This window comes from Eptesicus fuscus, chromosome 20 (genome assembly GCF_027574615.1).
Source record: "Eptesicus fuscus isolate TK198812 chromosome 20, DD_ASM_mEF_20220401, whole genome shotgun sequence".
Classification (NCBI taxonomy): Eukaryota; Metazoa; Chordata; class Mammalia; order Chiroptera; family Vespertilionidae; genus Eptesicus; species Eptesicus fuscus.
Window position 1 is genome coordinate 39,895,914 of NC_072492.1, and position 19,147 is coordinate 39,915,060.

A 19,147-nucleotide genomic window follows, 5' to 3' on the forward strand; every position below is an offset into this window, starting at 1 on the left:
CATATGTGCAGTGGCCTCCTAATTTCCTTCCTTGGGGTCGGGGGTGGGGAGGGAGATTTGAGGTGGGGGGTGGGCTCTCCCTTCCTTTTCTTGCCCATTTCGTCCCCACCTCCCCACTCCCCACCCCCCACCCCCGCCGCCTTCCCCGTCCCCATCTAGCACCCTCCTTGGTCCGTCTTCTTCCCTCTTACCGTTCATATACCTTAACCATCTTCTTCCCTTTCTCATGTAAGCTTCCTTACACGTCTCCCCAAAACCCTCTTCCCCCTTATAGTACATGCAGGCAACCCACATGTGCAGCAACACACACATACACACACACACACACACACACACACGACTCCCTCCAGAGCCTCACGCCCACTTTCCCATCAAAGCCATCCATTCTGCTGCCCTCTCCACTGCTGTGGGCACCCTGCAGGGTTGGGGGGCACTGGGTGATGGAGGTGGGACTGGTGAGGGTACCTAGAAGCCCTCAGGAAGGCCTCTCCCTGGGCCAACATGGAGGGGCATGTGGCCCCCTCCCGCCTTGCCCTCTCTGAGCTCCTCCAAAGGGCAACAAGCAGCACAGCACATGAGGGGGTGCCTGAGCCTGCGCAGAGGCTGTGAGGAGGCCTGGGAGGAGCGGGGAGCCTGGCCAGGGACTGGGAGAACTGCAGTCGAGGCACTTGCAGGATGCCACCCGGAAGGTGACAGGCCCTAACCGTGCTGAGCATGGACTGGATCCCTCTTGGCCTTCAAAGTCCCCAAGACATGAGACCCCCTGGGTGTGGGGTGGCCTGGACAGGTCATTTTGCCCAGCCCCTGCCTATTCCTTATCCTTTTAAAACCCTTGCCTCTTACTCCTGCTTCTTCCTCCCCTCCCTTTTCCCTTCCCCTCTGCTGCCCACACCCCTGCCTGCCTGAGACCCTGAGGCCCCCAGCGGGGAGGGAGACAGCAGCGTGCAGTCCATGGGTGTGGGCATGGCTAGTGTTTGGACAGGTTCAAGCCTCGGATTAATGAGAGGGCACAGTCCTCTCCTGGCCACGTGCAAGTCCCAGCACAATTATAGCCAACAGCTGTAGTTGTAAGCTTGAACCTGTGGTCCGAGCACGTGGCCCCACGTGCCTGAGTGATCGAGTTCAGGTGCATGTAGTTGAGTAGGATTGAAACCCACGAGAATGCTGTAAACATCTTGATCATGCCCTTACTTTGCCTCGTGGCATCTGCTATGAAACGAAGACACGGCTTGTGGGGTGCGGCGCTGTGCCTCACCGAGACCCAGCTTTCCTTCTCTTGTCCGTCTCTTCTAAGCCTTTCAGCCGCCCCCACTCAGGTTCACCCGTGGCGTTGCAGGCGCGGCACAAGTGGGAATGCAGGATCCAGAGTCAGACGTCTGGAGCAGACCAGGCGCCCAGAGGCCTGGAGACACTCACAGTTGTCCCCACCTCCCAGCCAAGGTCTCAGGGCCTAAACTTCAGAGGCAGGAAAGGCCCATGTTCCTCCCACAGGCCTCTGGGAAAATGGAAAAGCTTCGATCCTCAGACCAGACCGGGGCTCTCATCAAGTAGCCATGGCCATTCATTGTGGCCTCGAATAATTCATCAGCAGCACCTCTAACACAATCAGGACAGTGCAGAAAGGGAATTAGCCTGGAGAGGGTAAGAAACTGCGGATGACAAGGAAGGCTTATTCACATGCAGGTTAGCTAGTGCTGTGGTGATGGATCGATCAAGTGGTGGCCTGCTGGCACCTGCCTAGGTAACCCCCATCTACCTGGACCTCCGGCCCCTGGGGCCCTGGGCAGTCGCACCCCTTCCCCACCTGCCCCCTGGGGGATCCAGGAGCATCCTGAGCCTGGCATCCAAGGCTCTACCTGGCCGTTCTGCACCCGTGCATTCTCCCTGTCCCCTCTCCTGCCCACACCTGCACACCGGCCAGAAAGGGTGATCGAAATTCCTGCACAGGCACCCCACTTCCCACCGCCAGGCCTTTCTTTACGCGACTTCCTTTATCTCTGCTTTTGCTCCCCCCTCCCCTCCCGGCCATGCTCAAATGTCTCATGTCCCCTGGTCCTCCTGCCCGACAGACCCAGGCCGAGTGTGCCCCCTCTGACACTCCAGAGCCCTCCCTGTCTACAAACTCGTCTTCGCCTCAGTGCCAGGCAGTGCTGCCCTGTCTTCACCCTCCCTCTCTCCCGGCCAGGAGCAGCTGACGGAGGCCAGAGGCCAGGCGCTCAGGTGCGGGGCTGGCCCAGAGGCTGTGCGCGGATATGGAAAGACTAAAGAGAGAGGAGGAGAGAGACCCCGGCCTTCTAGATGAGAACGTGGGGCTGTGTGCCTTCCGGAACCCGAGAGAGCAAGTGTGAGGGGAGGAGCAAGCCAGCCAGCCCACGAGTGGGAGCAGGCAGCGGGGAAGGCTCAGGCCGTGCTCTCTGCAGCGGTGGGCGGCACCCCATCAGTGTTGTCCACGCCGTAGCCGTAGCCACGCGTGGCTTTGGAGCACCAGACATGTGGATAGTGCAACTGAGCAACTCAATTTTAAATTGTCATTCATTTTAGTCATGCATTTTAGCAGCTACCCGTGGCCAGTGGCTACAGTATGAGGCAAGGAGTGAATACGCCTCTCACCACATATATACAAATCCACCCAGGGGTGCTGGAGTGTGCGTGCGTGCATGTGTGTGCATGTGTACCAATGAGGGCACCGGAGGGGACACGGGATGTCAGGGCCGTGGGGGAGGCGGTGCCCCGCTGTGCAGCTCCGTGTCTGCACCACGTGGTGTGAGGCCAGAATGTGGTTTCAGTGCGTGTGCAGCGCAGGAGAGGAGGGGGACAAAGGGGCCATTGTACCACGTCCCAACGCGAGCCCTCCTTCCCGCTGACATCACGGCTGCCCTAAATACAGCCGCGCGGACCCGGCTCCCCCAGACCCTGCTGCCCCCCGCGTGGTGGCACAGGGCCCCGTTCCCAGGGCTGCTCTGAGGGACTCGCCTTTTGCTTCTCTGTGAGGAGAGGGGCCACGATCCTGTGGATGACTTTTCAGTCAGATCCAGATGGAAAATTCTGGAAAAGAAGGCGGCTTTGTTTGGATGTTTTATTTTTTCCTGCTCTCGGAATCCTGGGTCCCTTTGGTGAGGTGAGCCCATCTGCTGGCAGGATTTTCTACGACCGAAATGCGGTGGGTTTTCCCCTCCCTCCTCCCCAGCTCCTTACCCCGCAGCTTCCCAGGCACCTCTCAGGCCTTCCTGGACGGAGCTGGGTGAGGTTTAGAAAAGGGGAGCCAGGAGGGGTCCCTAGCTGGAGTGTGGGAGCCTCAGGTGAGGGGCGTGTGGAGAGTGTGGGACGGGAGAGAGTGGGGCTGCTCTCAAAGCTGAGACCCCCCCCCCCACCCCACCAAGGAGGAGGCTGCGTGGCGGCCGTGAGTGTGGGAGGCGGTGGGAGTGAGAGGGTCCAACCAGCCACACTGTGTGGGTGAGAATGTCTCCCTCTCTGGGTGGCCACCCACCTGGGAGCAACTGCGTCTTTGTTCACAGGGGCCTTGCACGTGTGTGGGTGTGTGGGGAATGGGTGAGGGGTCTGTAAATGCGGGGACAGCTTCCCCCACACACACGGTGGCAGGAGACCCTGTATGCGCTGAGAAGGCATGGGTCTAGCATTGGGGACGTGTGTGAGTAGGTATGACAGGGCCTGGGAGGGCCCGCTGTGTGATGAGGATGAAGGGGCGGGCGGAGCAGGAAGGAGTGGGGGGGGGGGGGATTAGGAGAGGCTGGGCAGGGGGAAGACCACCGTCCTGAAGTCCCGGGGCCCGTGGATCGCCAGGGCCCGTGAGCGGCTGTGTCTCTGTGTCCCCTTCCGGGCGTGTGCCCCGGAGGGAACCAAGGTAGGCTGAGCAATGCCCACGGAGCAGCGGGCAAGACCCTGGGAGAAGGCGCCTCTGTCTCGGAGGGCAATCGGACTGTCACTCACACGGAGATCTCCACGCTCTGCGGGGGACGCCCCTGGCCAGGCCCGAGGGAGGTGAGTGCGGTGCATGCGGGCTGGAGAAGGTGGGGTTTTCTCTGACAGAGGGCGGAAGAGAAAGATGGGATGGAGCGGCGAGCAAAGCACATTCCTTAGAATAAAGAGGCCGCGTCACCAAGTTTTCGGTGACTTCACGCCGTGGGGAACCCCTGCCCGCTCCCCAAGGCTTTGGAAAACTGATGCAGGCACAGAGGCCGGGTGTGAGCGGGCCTGGAGGAGGCAAGGGGAAGGGCTGGGTTCTGGGTTTGGGTCAATCTGGAGTGGAGATAAGGATGAGCCATGAAACCCACGCTGCCCAATCAAAATACAGCGAGGGCCACGTTAGTCGTTGTAATTTCCCAGCGGCCGTAATAAAACTATAAAAAGAAACAGGTGACGTTAATTGTAAGCATAGACTTTATGGAACCAATATATCCCCCCGTGTTACCATTTTCATTATACGGGCAGCCCATCTCAACGTGGACGGGACACATTTCAAATGCCCGGCGGCCTCGGGGGCCAGCAGCTGCCCCACCAGACGGGGCGGCGCGGGCAGCAGACCAGGGCCCAGAGCGGCAGGGTTTCAGCCTCCGCCCCCAACTCACGGGGAGAGCGTGAACTCTTCACAGGGCGCAGAACAGACACTGCGCCCACTTCACCTGGAGCTTAGGGGGCAGGGAGACCCCACGGACCTCTGGTTTGGGGGTGATTGCGTGAGCGCTTGGGTGTAATAAGGTCTCCATGCTTGGGAGCCCCCGATGCCGGGCACTCGCCGGGCCCTCCCAAATTCTCCCAAGGGCCCGAGGCAGCCGTGATCAATGTCTATGAGTAAACTAAGTGTTAGAGCTCCATCTGACCCCCGAACCCCAACAGCACACCAAGGGCGCTCTCGTGAAATGAAGTGTGTGCGTGTTTCGCGAATAAAGGAGAAGTGTGGGTGTGAGGGCTGGGCCGACCGTGGGCGGTGCCCCTGTCCCACGTCCGGCGGGGATCCTCCTCGCCGATCGAGAGGCAGTGAGGAAACGTCTGGAGTCAGGCCACGTGTGGGGCTGTTAGGGTGAAGGTGGAGGCCACTCCCTGGGCCACGTGGGCCGTGCCAGCTGAGGGATCGCAGGAGCCGAGGTGGAGCGAGGCGTGAGGTGGAGTCTCCTGGCGGAGATGGTGGGGACACTGTGGCTGTGTCCTCGGCGGTGGGTGGGGTGGGGTGGGGTAGGGAGGGGTAGGACTGACTGCCCAGTGGAATCCTACCCCGCAGTGAGTACAGGGGTGCCGAGTGTGCCTGTGCCCTCCCCTGTGCTGCCAGGGTGGCTGGGCGTGCGTGCGCGTGTGACCCAGCACAGCTCGATGTCCTGTGTGGTCACGCCACCCTCCCAGCTACTTGTCTGGGCCACTTCCTCCCAGGCCGGCAGCCAGGCTTCCGTGTGCTGCTTGGAGCTGAGCAGGGAGGAAGGCGCTGCCAACATCCAAGGCCGAGCAGGGAAGCAGAGGGAAGTGAGGGGCTGGCCTTGAGCTCCCCCCCGCCCCCCCCCCGCCCGCTGGCATAGGAAGAGCCCGAGGCCCGAGTGGGAGCACAGAGGGAGCCCCCTCCTCCAGGGGGAAGGATTCAAGGACGAGCGCCCCAGGCCGGCTGCTCCAATCTGAGCAGGTTCCCTGCAGCTCCTGGTTTGGCCAGATGAGGGGCCCCGGGAAAAGGAGGAAATTGCGAATGAGAAATCAGAGGCACCTGCTTGCCAGAGAACCCACGTGCTGGGCGGTGGACACCCAAAGACAGACGTCTACTGAGCACACGCAGTGCCGACACGGAGCCCCTGCCAGCGCCCCCGGTGCCTATGGGATTAACTAACGGAGGCTACGGGAGGCCCAGCGGGGAGGGGACCGGAACACGATGCTAGGAACGTTAGCGATGGCCTTGCGCACCCTCTTTGCCCAGCTCTGAGCAACCCAGACCTGCATTCCTTCAGAGCCTCTTTCCAGAGGGCCTACTGTGTGCAGGCTCTGCGCCCCCTAGGGGCACACGGCATCCTGCCCCCCGGGAATGAGGACCCCAGCAAGGCACCACACAGAACAGCTCTTCCGAGCCCTGAGGCTGGGCTGGAGAGCTCTCTGAGGAGGGTCGGCCTCTCTGAGGATCTGACGTTGCAATGAGAGGTAGCTGTGTGGACTCGGGGGACTCGGGGTTCCTGGCAGAGGGAGCCTCGGAGGCCAGGGCCTAACACGAGTGTGTTAGGAGGCAGTGCGGCTGGGGCCGGTGCGTGCAGGGAGGGTGGGTGCTGAGGTCCGAGAGGTGGACAGGTTCTGCACCCCAGCTCAGAGGTGAGAGCACAGGGCAAGACCCCCTGATTTTTCCTCTTAAAGGATGGGCTTGGCTGCTGTTGGAGACGAGCCGGGGGGCGGGGGGCGGGGAGGAGGCAGGGAGGGCAAGGGGAGGCTGTTTCTGGGGTCCAGGAGAGAGAGCCTGGTGCAGGACTGGCAAGTGGAGGCCGTGAGGAGGGGATGGATTCAGGGCAGGTTTTGAAGGTAGGGATTCTGGGGAGAGAGAGAAAGGAGTAGGACAATTTGGGGGCCCTTGCCCATCTGTTTCTGGACACTGGGACAGGTTCAGAGACTCGGCCCTCCTCGGGAATCCTTGACCAGGAGCCCCCACCATCAGACAGGGGCTGCCCACTTGGTCCTAACCCATCAGCCCCCCAAGGCAATGAGGGGCACGGGGGGGGCCGCTGAGAAGAAGGCACGGGCAGCAGTAGATGGCAGAGCTGCAGGCATTTATTCTGGGCGCCCTGACCCCAGACACCCTCACCTGCCCGCCCCCCTCCTCTCTCTGCTTGTTCCAAGCCTGGAGCCCATCGGACCGGGAGCCGGAATCAGGAGGAAGGATGTGGCCCTGGGTGGCGGCTGCTCCGTGAGTCAGGGCAGAAGGGAGGAGGAGGCCAAGGCTGGAGCTGGAGCAGCGGAGTGGGGAGAGAGTGGGGGTTGGGAGGTCCAGGCCCTGGTCCTCCTGCCTTCCCCACCCTGACACTCTGACCACGAGTGCTTGGCACTGGGGGGCCTGGACCTGGCACTGCTGAGCAACCCCTCACTGCTGCCTCAGTGGGTGGGCAGGTCTGTGTGTCCCTCCCTTGACCTCTTCCGTCCCCCTCCACCTGCCCCAACCTCGAGACAAAGGCCATCTTGTTCCCAGGAATGAGGCTGGCGCTGCCCAGCTGGACCCACCTGGGCGGGCCCTCAGTGCTGGTCCAGGATGAGGGGCACTTGGGCGCTGTCCACCTGGGGCGGCAGCCGCTCGCCTGTGCGCACGTTGAACATAGGCAGGGTGGAGAGGGGCCTGGGCACCTCTCGGCTAGCTGCCATCTGTCGCAGCTCCTCTGTGTTCCCTCGGATGGTGCGGTGGTGGACCATCTGGATGCTGGGGGCAGAGAACCAGCAGAGTCATCAACTTTGGGGTCCAGCCTGGCACTGCCTCTGAGCCACCCTACAGTCTTCCCTACCGTTATGTGGGGGGGACTCGCACACGTGATGGGTGGAGGGAGGGCAAACAGGACGTTCTGTGGTGCCAGCTCTGTGGCCTATGACTGAGGCAGGGGTTCTGGGTGTAGACAGCCTGGATTCAAAGCTCTATGTCCTCCACAAGTTGCTTAACCCTTCTGCGTCTCAGTTTCCTCAGCTGTAAAATGGGGCTAATAATACAGCTACCTCCTAGGGTTGCTGAGGGATTAAATGAGTGTTTAGAAAAGTGCCCGGCAGGTGGCAGGAGCTCCCAAGATGCTAAGACATGAGTAGACACCACAGTGGATATATATTTCCAGAGGCCAGCATTTCCTGGGCTTTATTTCCTGTTTTTATATTCTAACTAGTCCCTTGGCCTGGCCTGTGCCCTCTCGCAATCCAGGGGATGTCGGATTGCCGGTTTCAGCCCGATCCCCACAGGTCAGGCCAAGGGACCCCACCAGTGCACGAATCCATGCACTGGGCCTCTAGTATGCATATAAAATCTTTGGTTAATCTCTTCCCGCCCTTCCCCCTCCCCCCTTCCCTCAGAGATTCATCAGTCTGTCCCATGTTCCCATGCCTGTGCGTTGAGCATCTGCCTCCTGGTGGTCAGTGCAAGTCATAGCGAACGGTCGAATGGTCAACAGTGGACCGGTTGCTTAGGCTTTTATATATATAGATGGCCCTCTAGGTCCCATCCACCACTCGGCTCTCTCCCCTAATACTCGCTCCCACCACTGAACATCCAATTCTCGTCCCCTCCCCATCCCTGCCCCAGGCTGGCAGACCTATGCCCTCCACCTTTTCCTACCCCCTGGCTTTCATCCAAGCTGTTTCCCCAAGTCCCGCCAGGCCTCAACTGAGTCACCTTTTGGTTGCTCAGACCTGACCTCCTCTTCCTTCGTACCTTGACCCCCCCTCACCCGCCCCACCCCCCAGTCAGCCCCCAGCGCTGATGAGCTCCAGACTCTGAATCTGTCTCCCTATCTTTGCTTCAAACCAAGGCTCCTTGAGGCCTGTGCCAGGCCCCACCCTCCACAGGCCTGAGTGGACTGATGGCCATACCCTGGGGAAGTCCTTCCTGAGCCCTAGCTCCAGTTCCTCCTCAGAAGCCTCATTCTCATTTGACGTTCTCATGGGCTTACTTTCTGCCCTCGAGGGGCGAGCTTTAGTTCATTCTGAGAAGTGGGGCAGCACCTCGGTGAAGCATGAAGACTTGCTTTGGGCTTGGGTTCCACTGCTTACAGGCTGTGTGACCTTGTGCAAGTGACTTAACCTCTCTGTGCCGCCGTTTCCTCAACGGCAATGCGAACTGTTGTGTGAATTAAATCAGTTAATACAGGAAAAACACTTGGGACGTCTCCTGGTCAGCGCGTAGCCGGTGGTAGCTGCTGTTACGGGGAGCCTTCCATTGCTGTTACTATCCCTGGTGTCACTGTATTAGGTCAGCCCATTGGCCTCTGTGCAGGGAGGCCTGATGAGCTTGGCCTTCAGTGGAGGGATGATTCCAATTCCTTCTACACAAACCCACCCACATTGGGGGCAGGGGGGGGTGGGGGGAGGGGGACGCCAGCCTGTAGACATTTTCCCAGACTACCTGGTTGTCACGTCAGACAGACAGCCCGGACTTTTCATTACAAACAATAAGCATTGGTTTCCTTAAAGGGGTGGGGTCCCACATAAGAGGAAAGCAACCCTACCTGCCATTGGGTTACGGATCAACTGGGGGAGGACAAGTGATCCCCATTCGTGTCCAAGCCTCGATTAGTGGACACAGACTCCAGCTAGAGCCTGCAGATCAGACTCCAGGAAGGACGCTCAGCTTCCTGCTGAATGGGCCGCACTCCTGGGGGGAGGAGGGGGCCGGAGTAGGACATAGTGCTGTCTGGCCGCAGGGAGGAGGCGGAGTCACCCTCTAAGGCTAGGGGAGGGTCACAATGAGCTCTTGAGTCTGGAATTTGGCAAGCGGAATCGTCCAAAACACAATTTTCCATTCCCAGGCAAGGAGAGCCTGAGGGGGAAAGGGAGCAAGGGGTGTATGGGTGCTGAGAGCCGGCAGGTAATGCCCCCGTGGGGAGGAGGGCCTTCGATCATGGGCCCCCTCCCCACTCCCAGCCCCACATCTGGGTCTCATTACTCTGGCAACACACGCAGGTGGGAAATGTTCTGCGGATGTTTTTCCAGAGCAGGAGCCGGAGCCAGAGCGGAGGCGCCTTTCCCCACAGCCCTTCCAATCAGCACTGGGGCAGGTGAAGGGACACAGGGGCAGGCTTCACACACACAAACACACACTCACACACACACACACTTATACACTCACACACACACTTATACACTCACACACTCACACACACTCACACACTCACACACACACTTATACACACACACACTCACACATACACACACTCACACACACACTTATACACTCACATACACACACACACTCACTCACACACACTTATACACTCACACACACTCACACACACTCACACACACACACACACTCACACATACACACACTCACACACACACACTTATACACACACACACACACACACTTATACACTCACACACACACTTATACACTCACACACACACACTCACACACACACACACACTTCTACACTCACACACACACTCACACTCACACACACACACACACTTATACACTCACACACACACACACACACACACACACACTCACACACACACACACACACACACTCTCCACCACGCGGACCACAGGAGAGGGTCAAAGAGACCGCAGGGCTTTCCGCCCAGTGAATCTGACACAGTGAAGAGCGAGCAGCAGAATCACAATTTGAAGATAATCTGAAAAGTGGTAGTGACTGAACAAGGGGCGGGGGGCGGGATTTTGTAGAAATAAATCAATAGAAAGTCCAACCCCACAAGGGCTAACATCGCACAAGGTCAGATCGGTTATTGATTGAAAACTGGTGGAGGCAGCAGGGGGTCCTGACGCCATGAGAGCTACAACACGGGCCGGCCGGACGCGGCGGAAAGGGCTGCTCAGAAGAGAATGCCTCCAGTCACGCTGGCAGAGGCCACAAGAAACGGAGGAACAAAACCTCCTTGTAAAATTGACATAGAAAATCACTGATCTCCGCCCCGGCCAGTTTGGCTCGGTGGATGGAGCATCGGCCTGCGGACTGAGGGGTCCCGGGTTCGATTCCGGTCAAGGACATGTACCCTGGTTTCAGGCACATCCCCAGTAGGGGGTGTGCAGGAGGCAGCTGATGGATGTTTCTCTCTCATCGATGTTTCTAGCTCTCTGTCCCTCTCCCTTCCTCTCTGTAAAAAGTCAGTGGAATATATTTAAAAGAAGAAAAGAAAAAAAGAAAATCACTGACCTCCATGGGGAAACATCTATCAAATAAAAAGGAAAATAGAGGGGAAAAAGCCTGTTCATTGCTTTGTAAAGGGAGTTGATCAATGGGTTGAGATGGTGGGGTCAAAATGATGGGTTTAAAACTGGGGGCTCAGCCCTGGCCAGGTAGCTCAGTTGGTTAGCCCAGTGGTCGGCAAACTCATTAGTCAACAGAGCCAAATATCAACAGAACAACGATTGAAATTTCTTTTGAGAGCCAAATTTTTTAAACTTAAACTTCTTCTAACGCCACTTCTTCAAAATAGACTCGCCCAGGCCGTGGTATTTTGTGGAAGAGCCACACTCAAGGGACCAAAGAGCCGCATGTGGCTCGCGAGCCGCAGTTTGCCGACCACAGGGTTAGAGCATCGTCCCAACTTGCCAAGGTTGCGGGTTCGATCCCCAGTCAGGGTACATACAAGAATCAGCCAATGAGTGCACAAATAAGTTGAACAACAAACAGTGTTTCTCTCCCTCCCCACCCCGTCTCTCCATTCCCCATCTCTAAAGATCAATAAAAAGATTTGTTTTAAAAAAAACGGGGGGCTCAGAACACCCTGAAATCTGCTGGCACTCACACATATACATGTATACACGTGTGGGTCTACAGCCCTTCTTCCCAGAGACCTGGCAAGTCAGATGCCCACTGTCTGGCATCTCCTGTCTGCCCCGCCCCAGGAGTGAACAGTGGGGCCACTGTGACCCTCACAGGATTCTGGTGGCCTCATAATGTCCCTCTGAGGTCACTACAGAAATAACCTTACCACCCCCTGCGCCAGAGGCACAAGTCTGCTGAGACCAGCCGTGGGTGATCATCCTTGGTCCTCCTCCTGGCCACCCAGGGAAGGCTCGGGCCAGAGCCCTCGGAGGAAGCCTCTGACGGGAACAGAGCTAGGACCCCCCCACCCACCAAGGAGCCACCCCGTGGAGATTTCTAGCCGCCATCCTGGAGGTCCTCGCGCCCAGTGCCCTTCACCCACCCCAGGAAGAGATGCAGAAAGACACGACGATGCCACCCTCCACCACGCCCTTGGCTTCCAACAGTGGCCTGAGCGCGGGCCAGCAGGCCGGTGGGTCCGGAGTCCCTAGCAAGAGCGAGACTGGGCACCACGCCTGCCCCCAAGCCCACAAGAAGCCCAGCATCTCCAAGGTGATCCTGAAGGTCATGGCAGACAAGGGGACGCGCAACCGCGTGTCCCTGGCCACCCTGAAGAAGGCTCTCATCACCACGGGCTACAACATGACCCGCAACGACTGGCGTTTCAAGAAGGTGCTGAAGGGGCTGGTGGACAAGGGCATGCTCAGGCAGGTGACCAGCAAGGGCGCCTCGGGCTCCTTCCGCATGGGCAAGAAGCACGCCTCCAGCTTCAAGCTCGACGCCAAGAGGCGGGGGCGGCAGAGGCAGCGCCGACAGCTGGGGAAGCCACGGTCTGGGCAGCGCAGGTTTCTACTGACTTCCAAGCAGGGGCACAAGCAGCTCATCAAGGGGGCTCGCAGGGTGGCCAAATGCCCCCGCACTTAAGGAGGCAGGCCCAGCAAGCAAACAGAGGGGCCAGGCCCGCGACAGGCTCAGAGAGTGGGAATAAAAGGAGCCTTATTTAACGCCTGCCTCCTGGAATCTTTGGGGTTCAAGGGAGTGGGAAAGGGAGAGGTCTGGGGCCTGGAGGAGGGGTTAAGGCCCGGGGTGGGGGAAACCTGGGCAAAACAAGGCTGAGGTGGATTGGGAAGGGCGGGGGGCATTGAAAGCATCCACGAACATTAGTTAGTCCAACCACAGCAGAGCGACCGAGGCCAGAACGGGTCACAGTGATTGTGTGGCAGGACCCGCCTGAAGCCCAAGTGCCACAGCGAAGTGAGTGTGGGTGTGAGTGTGGGTGTGAATGTGGGTGTGAGTGTGGGTGTGGGTGAGAGTGTGGGCGTGTGGTGTGGGTGTGAGTGTGGGTGTGAGTGTGTGGGTGTGAGTGTGGGTGTGGGTGAGAGTGTGGGCGTGTGGTGTGGGTGTGTGAGTGTGGGCGTGAGTGTGTGGGTGTGAGTGTAGGTGTGAATGTGGGTGTGGTATGGGTGTGTGTGGGTATGGGTGTGTGTGGTGTGGGTGTGAATGTGGGTGTGAGTGTGGGTGTGGGTGTGAGTGTGGGTGTGGGTGAGTGTGGGTGTGGGTGAGTGGGGGTGTGGGTGTGAGTGTGGGTGTGGGTGTGAGTGTGGGTGAGTGTGGGTGTGAGTGTGGGTGTGGGTGTGAGTGTGAGTGTGGGTATGAATGTGGGTGTGAATGTGGGTGTGGTGTGGGTGTGAGTATGGGTGAGTGTGGGTGTGGGTGTGAGTGTGGGTGTGTGGGTGTGGGTGTGTGGGCGTGGGTGTGGGTGTGGGTGTAGGTGTGAGTGTGAGTGTGGGTGTGGGTGTGTGTGTGGATGTGGGTGAGTGTGAGTGTGGGTGTGGGTGTGTGGGTGTGGGTGTAGGTGTGAGTGTGAGTGTGTGTGTGTGTGTGTGTGTGTGGGCATGGGTGTGGGTGTGTGGGTGTGGGTGTAGGTGTGAGTGTGAGTGTGCTGAAGGTCTCTCAGCTGTTTCTCCAGGTCCCTTCCCCTGCTCCCCTCCCACATTAGACTCTTCCATGGAGACCAAACAATCAAAGGCGAGGTCAGGCGAGGTCGGGCCCAGCGTCCGGCCAGCCAGGGCTGGGCTTCAGGGGCCAAGGGTGGCCCCTCGTCTCAGAATGATCTGGTTTGTCTATGCTGCTCATGGAGGTGGAAGGGTCCCACCCAGGGCAGGGGGCTCCCACCCAGCCCCCCGCTTTCCCTTACTCACTCAGAGGTGGCCAGGTCTCTCTTCAGCCTGTGGAAAGGCAGGGAAAGGGGTTAACCGTTATCCACAACCCCCTCCCGGTGCCAGGCAGGACCTAGAAAGGGGCCCCCTCTCCTTTCCTGGCTGAGTACCTCCCTCCCTGAGGGGTCTGGGTCCCCACAGAGTGCAGGTGCCACAAGGGTCCCACGACGGAGGACCCGCCCGCTGCCCCTGCCCCCACGCTCACCGTCCCTCCCTGCGGCCGCACATGACGTAGGCCAGCAGCAGGGTGAGCAGCAGGGCCACCAGCAGGGGCACCAGGAGGGTGACCAGCGCGTCGGCCAGGAAGTCTCGGGCCGTGGCCTCGGTGGGCGGGCAGAAGAAGGGGTCACGTTCCAGGATCCCGTCGCCTGGGGTGGGCACCTCGTCTGCGGGCTCTGGCACTGACTTATCCACCTGCTCAGAGAGCCCAGCACTGACCCAGGAGCAGCTGGATGGACGCACGGACCCCCGGGGGCGCAGGGCAGTGACCCCGGGGCGCCACTATCTACTGCCCCAGCCGACCCTGGAAGGGGCAGCTCTGGTGACCCAGCAGGACAAGCACTGGACTGGGAGCCAGGAGATAAATTTTCAGAGAGGCAGGGCCGCACAATGGTTAGAGTGCAGCTCCAGGGTCCAACTGCCTGGGTTTGAATCCTGACTCAGACAAGTGCTTGGCTGGGATGACTTCCCTCGAGGGGCGTCAGCATCCCAACCTGTGAAGCTGGATGGCTAACCGGTCTCCTGGGGCGGCGTTAAGAATACGGCTGGTTGAATGTAATGTGTCCGGCACATAGCAAGGGCTCAAGAATGTTGCCGATCACCCGTCCCTGGCTGCGCTGTTGGTCAATTCACAGGCACAGAGGCGGCTAGGGACCTGGGCTACCTCCACACCCAGCGAGAACTCCCTGCTCCTCACCGCAGGCAGATTGACTCGGGGACACCTTAGACGGAAGCAGGCAGCTGTCACCCAGAGGCCCTTGGTGGGGAGCTGCATTGTGGGAGTTGAGGAACCAGAGATCTCTGGGTTATGGACTCTGTCGCCCTCTTTTGGTAGAAAGTGGAAGAGAGTGTGTGTGTGTGTGTGTGTGTGTGTGTGTGTGTGTGTGTGTGTGTGTTTGAAAGATGAAAGAGGCGGGCAGATAATCAGAGAAAAAGGTAGAATAGAGGAGACTGGGATGGGTAGGGGCAGGGAGCAGACTGTCATGGGGGCCACGCCCCATCCCCACCCCCCACCCCCCCAGAGCCAGGGTCCCTCCTCACCAGGGACACGTTGCACCAGTCAACTCGGAAGTGGGATGCCAAGGTGTCGTAGCAGGACAGAAGCGGAGGCTGGCCCTGGGCACAGCGAGCGTGGCTGTCGGGAGACGCCACCATCTTCAGGCAGGTGGAGAAGGGCGAGGCGGAGCCCACCTTGATGTACACCCTGGACCCAGACAGAAGCCACCGTCAGCACATTGGGAGGGTGTCACCGAGCACTGAGATGGGGGGTCACAAGGCCACCCTGAAAGCCGGGGTTACGGTGAGAGCACACAGAGCGGTCCCGTCTTCTGGGGGCCTTATCCCCCCCCCCACGAATGTCCTTTACAAGGATGGGCCTTTTATGGCCCCCTGGGCACAGGAAGCGGGAGTTCAGGATAACCAGGGTTTGGGTGCAGGAGGGGCAAGAGGGGGGAAGGGCGTGGCCAGAGGGAAGTGGGCAGTGGAGGGGAGCTGGGAGGTGTAGACGGGCCTGGTGAGGCGCGTCCAACGTTTCCCCGTAAACATCTTCGCTGCCCCTGCTCTCCGCATCGCTAATTGACCGTAAGGCCCTTTGACGGTGGGGCAGACTTCACGTATTTTCAGTCTGGTTTCACTTCTCCGTTGACAACGTTCTCCCAGGACTCCCATTTTTATACAAATCCTGACCCTTAAGTAGACGTGTGGGTCTGAAAATAGTGGATGACAACAGCCAGGTGTCACGCTCTACGAGAAAAGGGTCACATCTCCGTTTGCAAATCCGTTGGTGAATGTAGTCCTTCCCGCCTGTCCAAACCAACAGCTACCACGCTACACAAACAGAGGGGGCAGCGTCCAGTTCACAAGTCCTCGGGAGCATTGATGATCGATTCTTTAGTTGGAAACTGATGCCTCTCTTAATTAAGGACGAAATTTTAGTGGAACAAAAAAAAATTCCATGCGGAACAAGACTAGTCATCAAGCAAAAAAAAAAAAAAAGAAATGTATAATCATATGAACAAAGACTCCAAAAACAATGTAATTTTGTTTTTCCGCAATAAAGTCTTTTGTTATAAGTTTTCATGTTTCTTTTTTAAAAAATACATTTTATTGATTTTTTACAAAGAGGAAGGGAGAGGGGTAGAGAGTTAGAAACATCGATCAGCTGCCTCCTGCACACTCCCCACTGGGGATGTGCCCGCAACCAAGGTACGGGCCCTTGACCGGAATCGAACCTGGGACCTTCCAGTCTGCAGGCCGACGCTCTATCCACTGAGCCACACCAGTCAGGGCATTTTTCATGTTTCTTTATATCCTTTTTAATATGCCTCTCTTATTCTTCATTCTTTTATCTTTTATGGTGAAATTGCCTCGTGGATAGTTAGTTAGGCAGGAAACATGTTTGCAGCAAAAATGCTGGTGGCCAGATGCGTCTGGCGAAGATGTTTGTGGGGAAACTATGCAGAACCGTGCTGAGCGGGTGGGTGCAAAGGTGGGTAAAGCCCCGCCTGGAAATTAGGGAGACCCACGTTCTATGCCTACTACCCAGACGGGAGGCAAGGTGCCTCCTCCTTCAGGAAGCCCTCCGGGGTCACACGCCTACCCTTCCTTGCGGCCCTCGATGGGAAGGGGGACACGGCCCCCACGGTCCAAGGCGGAGGTGATGTTGAGCAGCTGGAGCTCTGCTGGCTCCCAGAGGCCCCCCAAGGCTATGAGGAAGCGGCTGGCAGGGGTCGAGGGCAGCACCTCCTCCACGTCGTGGCTGCGCACCAGGAACTCGGCCTGGTATGGCAGCAGGGGGGCTGGAAGGGCCAGGTGGGCACCTCAGGCTGCACCCCGCCCTGCGCTGATCCTTCCCAACCTCCCCACCCAAGCTCCTCCCTCGACCTCCTCAGACTCCTTCCTTCCTCCTTCACACCCCATACATCACAGGCCCCAAACCCACAGACGGACGGCCAGCAGAGCAGCCAAGGATACAACCCCCGAGGCCTCCCAGGATGCCCTGCTCCCCACTTCTCTCCAAGTCTTTCCTTCCACACACCCCCTCCCAGGGGAGATCCCCCAAGACTGGCGTTGGTGGGGCGGGGTAGGTGGTACCTTCTGGGTCTCCAATCAAGAGCACTAGTCTCTGCTGGGTGGTGTCGAAGCTGTCCCGGTTGTAGGCTATGACCTGCAGGGGACGGGGAAGAGGCCAGAGCGGTGGGGCGAGGGGAGAAAGGCCGGGCAGCTGGGGCCTGGCAGGCGACGACTGCGCGATCACCCAGTTAGAGGCCTGTCCCTGATGCACACGACATGACCCCGCCCCCGGGGCCCTGCGGGTACCTCAATGACCTGGCGGCCGCGATCTTCTGGGGTGGGGCTCCCGTAGAGGAAGCCGGGGTGGTGGGGGCTGCGCTGGGTATAGCGGAGCCACCGGGGCAGGTCTGGGTGGCCCTGGAGGTGGGCGTGGTAGGTGACCGGGACAGTGGGCGGGACAGCTGGTGGGAGGGAAGAAAGGGATTGGGCCTGTGACAGGAGCCTTCACCAGCCCTGGGCCAGGCACCCCCACACCCCCACCCCAGGTCCACGAGGCTCCTCTCACCCACGTGCTCAGGGAGGCGCGGGGGGGTCTCACGGTCCAAGGTGTGCACGAAGAGGCGGCCCACGGCCGGGCGCAGGGTGGTCTGCGGGGCCTCCGCGCGCCCCAGCCCTGCCAGGAGACCTGCGGGGACCCACAGCCCCCAAACTGGCCTGAGCCTCAGTCGGGGACACGGGATCTGCTCCCCTTCCCCACCACGCCCCTGGCGCCCCTCGGGGACAGGAGAAGCATGTGAGAGCAGAGGGCCCCTCCACTGGCTCCCAGGAGGGGACCGAGCCCCGGCGGTGCCGCATGAGGAGACCGGAGCTGAGGCTGGGGAACCATGGAGCTCCCCACGCCCCCTCGGAGGCCCTGGTGGGGTCACAGAGGGCAGAGGCTGGTGTCTGGCTGGGAGGGGTGGGGCGTGTGTGGTAAGAGCACTTAGAAGAGAATCCCATGCTGACTGTCCAGGGGCCTGGAGGGGGGGGGGGAGGGAAGGAGCCTTTGCAGGAGGAGGGTGGGCATTCTGGGGCCCTCACCCACCTTCCCTAATAGCAGGGGATCAGGGCCCCTGCTAGCGGCTACTAGGAGCTGAGCAAAGGGGATCCCGCAGGCCCCACACCCGCCCAGGGCCAAATTTAGCCTGAGCCTGAAGAAGCCGGCCAGTCAGCCCATTAAAGGGCCCGCGACTCTCGGGGCCTGCCCTCTCAGGCCCACCGCAGCCGGCCCAGGACACCCACCGCGCAGGGCCAGCAGAGCCTGCGTCCCAGGGCCCAGCTCCTAGCCCCAGGACCCTGGATTCCCCCACCAGCAACAACATGAACACCCCAAGTCCTCCTGGCCCCCGCCTCCCACGCGAGCCCTCCCCGAGGAACTGCCTCTGCGTCCTCCCCTCATGCCGGCCTCTCCCTGAAGAAGGCCCCAACTTGCCGGCAAGGAAAGGGATCCAGAGCAGCGCTGCGGCCATGACTGCCCCGGCCCGGCCGCCTGTGAGTGACAGAGACAGGAGCGGGAGGAGGGGCGGGGAGGGAAGGGAGGTGTCCCAGAGCAGCCGGAGCCCTCCCCGTCCCCACACCCCACGCAGAGCAGGCCCTGTCTCTAGGATGGACACGCTCCTCACATGGCAGGGTTCCCTCAACCACCCGCTCCCGGTGGCCAGAGCATGTTTTCTACCCCCAACCTGACAACCACAGTGCCCCCCAAAACCGTAATGCTCCCACTGCCCTGGGCTCCAGCTGCTGCTGGCCTTCGGCCTTTCCTGTTCCTGACCATCCTGCCTAGAATCCCCCTCCCCCCCTCCCCCCCGCCCCCAGCACACACACACACACACACCCATACACACATATACACCCATACACACACCCATACACACACATACACCTATACACACACACCCACACACACACATACACACACACCCATACACACACACACACCCATACACACCACACACACCACACACACACACACACACACCCATACACACACACACACATACCCATACACACACCCATACACACACATACCCATACACACACCCATACACACACACCCATACACACACACACACACATACACCCATATACACACACACCCATACACACATACACCCATATACACACACACACACACACACACACACACACATACACCCATATACACACACACCCATACTCACACCCCCACACACACCCATACACACA

General features: G+C 59.5%; 1 protein-coding gene across 3 annotated transcripts; it reads right to left on the minus strand.

Annotated features, from left to right (window-relative positions):
• Nucleotides 1-6,733: 6,733 nt before the first annotated feature.
• On the minus strand, nucleotides 6,734-18,432 carry SGCA (sarcoglycan alpha). 3 transcript variants are annotated; one of them, XM_054709186.1, is made up of 10 exons: nucleotides 18,375-18,432; nucleotides 17,469-17,588; nucleotides 17,210-17,364; nucleotides 16,985-17,057; nucleotides 16,491-16,689; nucleotides 14,933-15,095; nucleotides 13,878-14,086; nucleotides 13,655-13,681; nucleotides 7,192-7,384; nucleotides 6,734-6,920 (listed from the first exon to the last, which is right to left on the minus strand). In XM_054709186.1, the coding sequence occupies exons 1-9, from the start codon at nucleotides 18,409-18,411 to the stop codon at nucleotides 7,204-7,206; spliced, it is 1,164 nt and encodes a 387-aa protein (XP_054565161.1). In that variant the 5' UTR covers nucleotides 18,412-18,432; the 3' UTR covers nucleotides 6,734-6,920; nucleotides 7,192-7,203. The 3 variants fall into 3 exon arrangements, with proteins under 3 accessions (XP_054565161.1, XP_054565160.1, XP_054565162.1); XM_054709185.1 differs by having other exon boundaries at nucleotides 13,878-14,089; XM_054709187.1 differs by lacking the exon at nucleotides 17,210-17,364 and having other exon boundaries at nucleotides 13,878-14,089; nucleotides 17,473-17,588.
• Nucleotides 18,433-19,147: the final 715 nt, after the last annotated feature.

What these genes read in the sequence shown, in the direction of transcription:
- SGCA (XM_054709185.1), bottom strand. Translation starts at nt 18,411, where the DNA reads ATGGCCGCAGCGCTGCTCTGGATCCCTTTCCTTGCCG. An exon ending in CTTGATTGGAGACCCAGAAG is followed by an intron (nt 16,690 to 16,984) that starts GTACCACCTACC and finishes TGGCCCTTCCAG; the next exon opens with CCCCCCTGCTGCCATACCAG. An exon ending in TGCGGCCGCAGGGAGGGACG is followed by an intron (nt 13,682 to 13,877) that starts GTGAGCGTGGGG and finishes GCCTTTCCACAG; the next exon opens with GCTGAAGAGAGACCTGGCCA.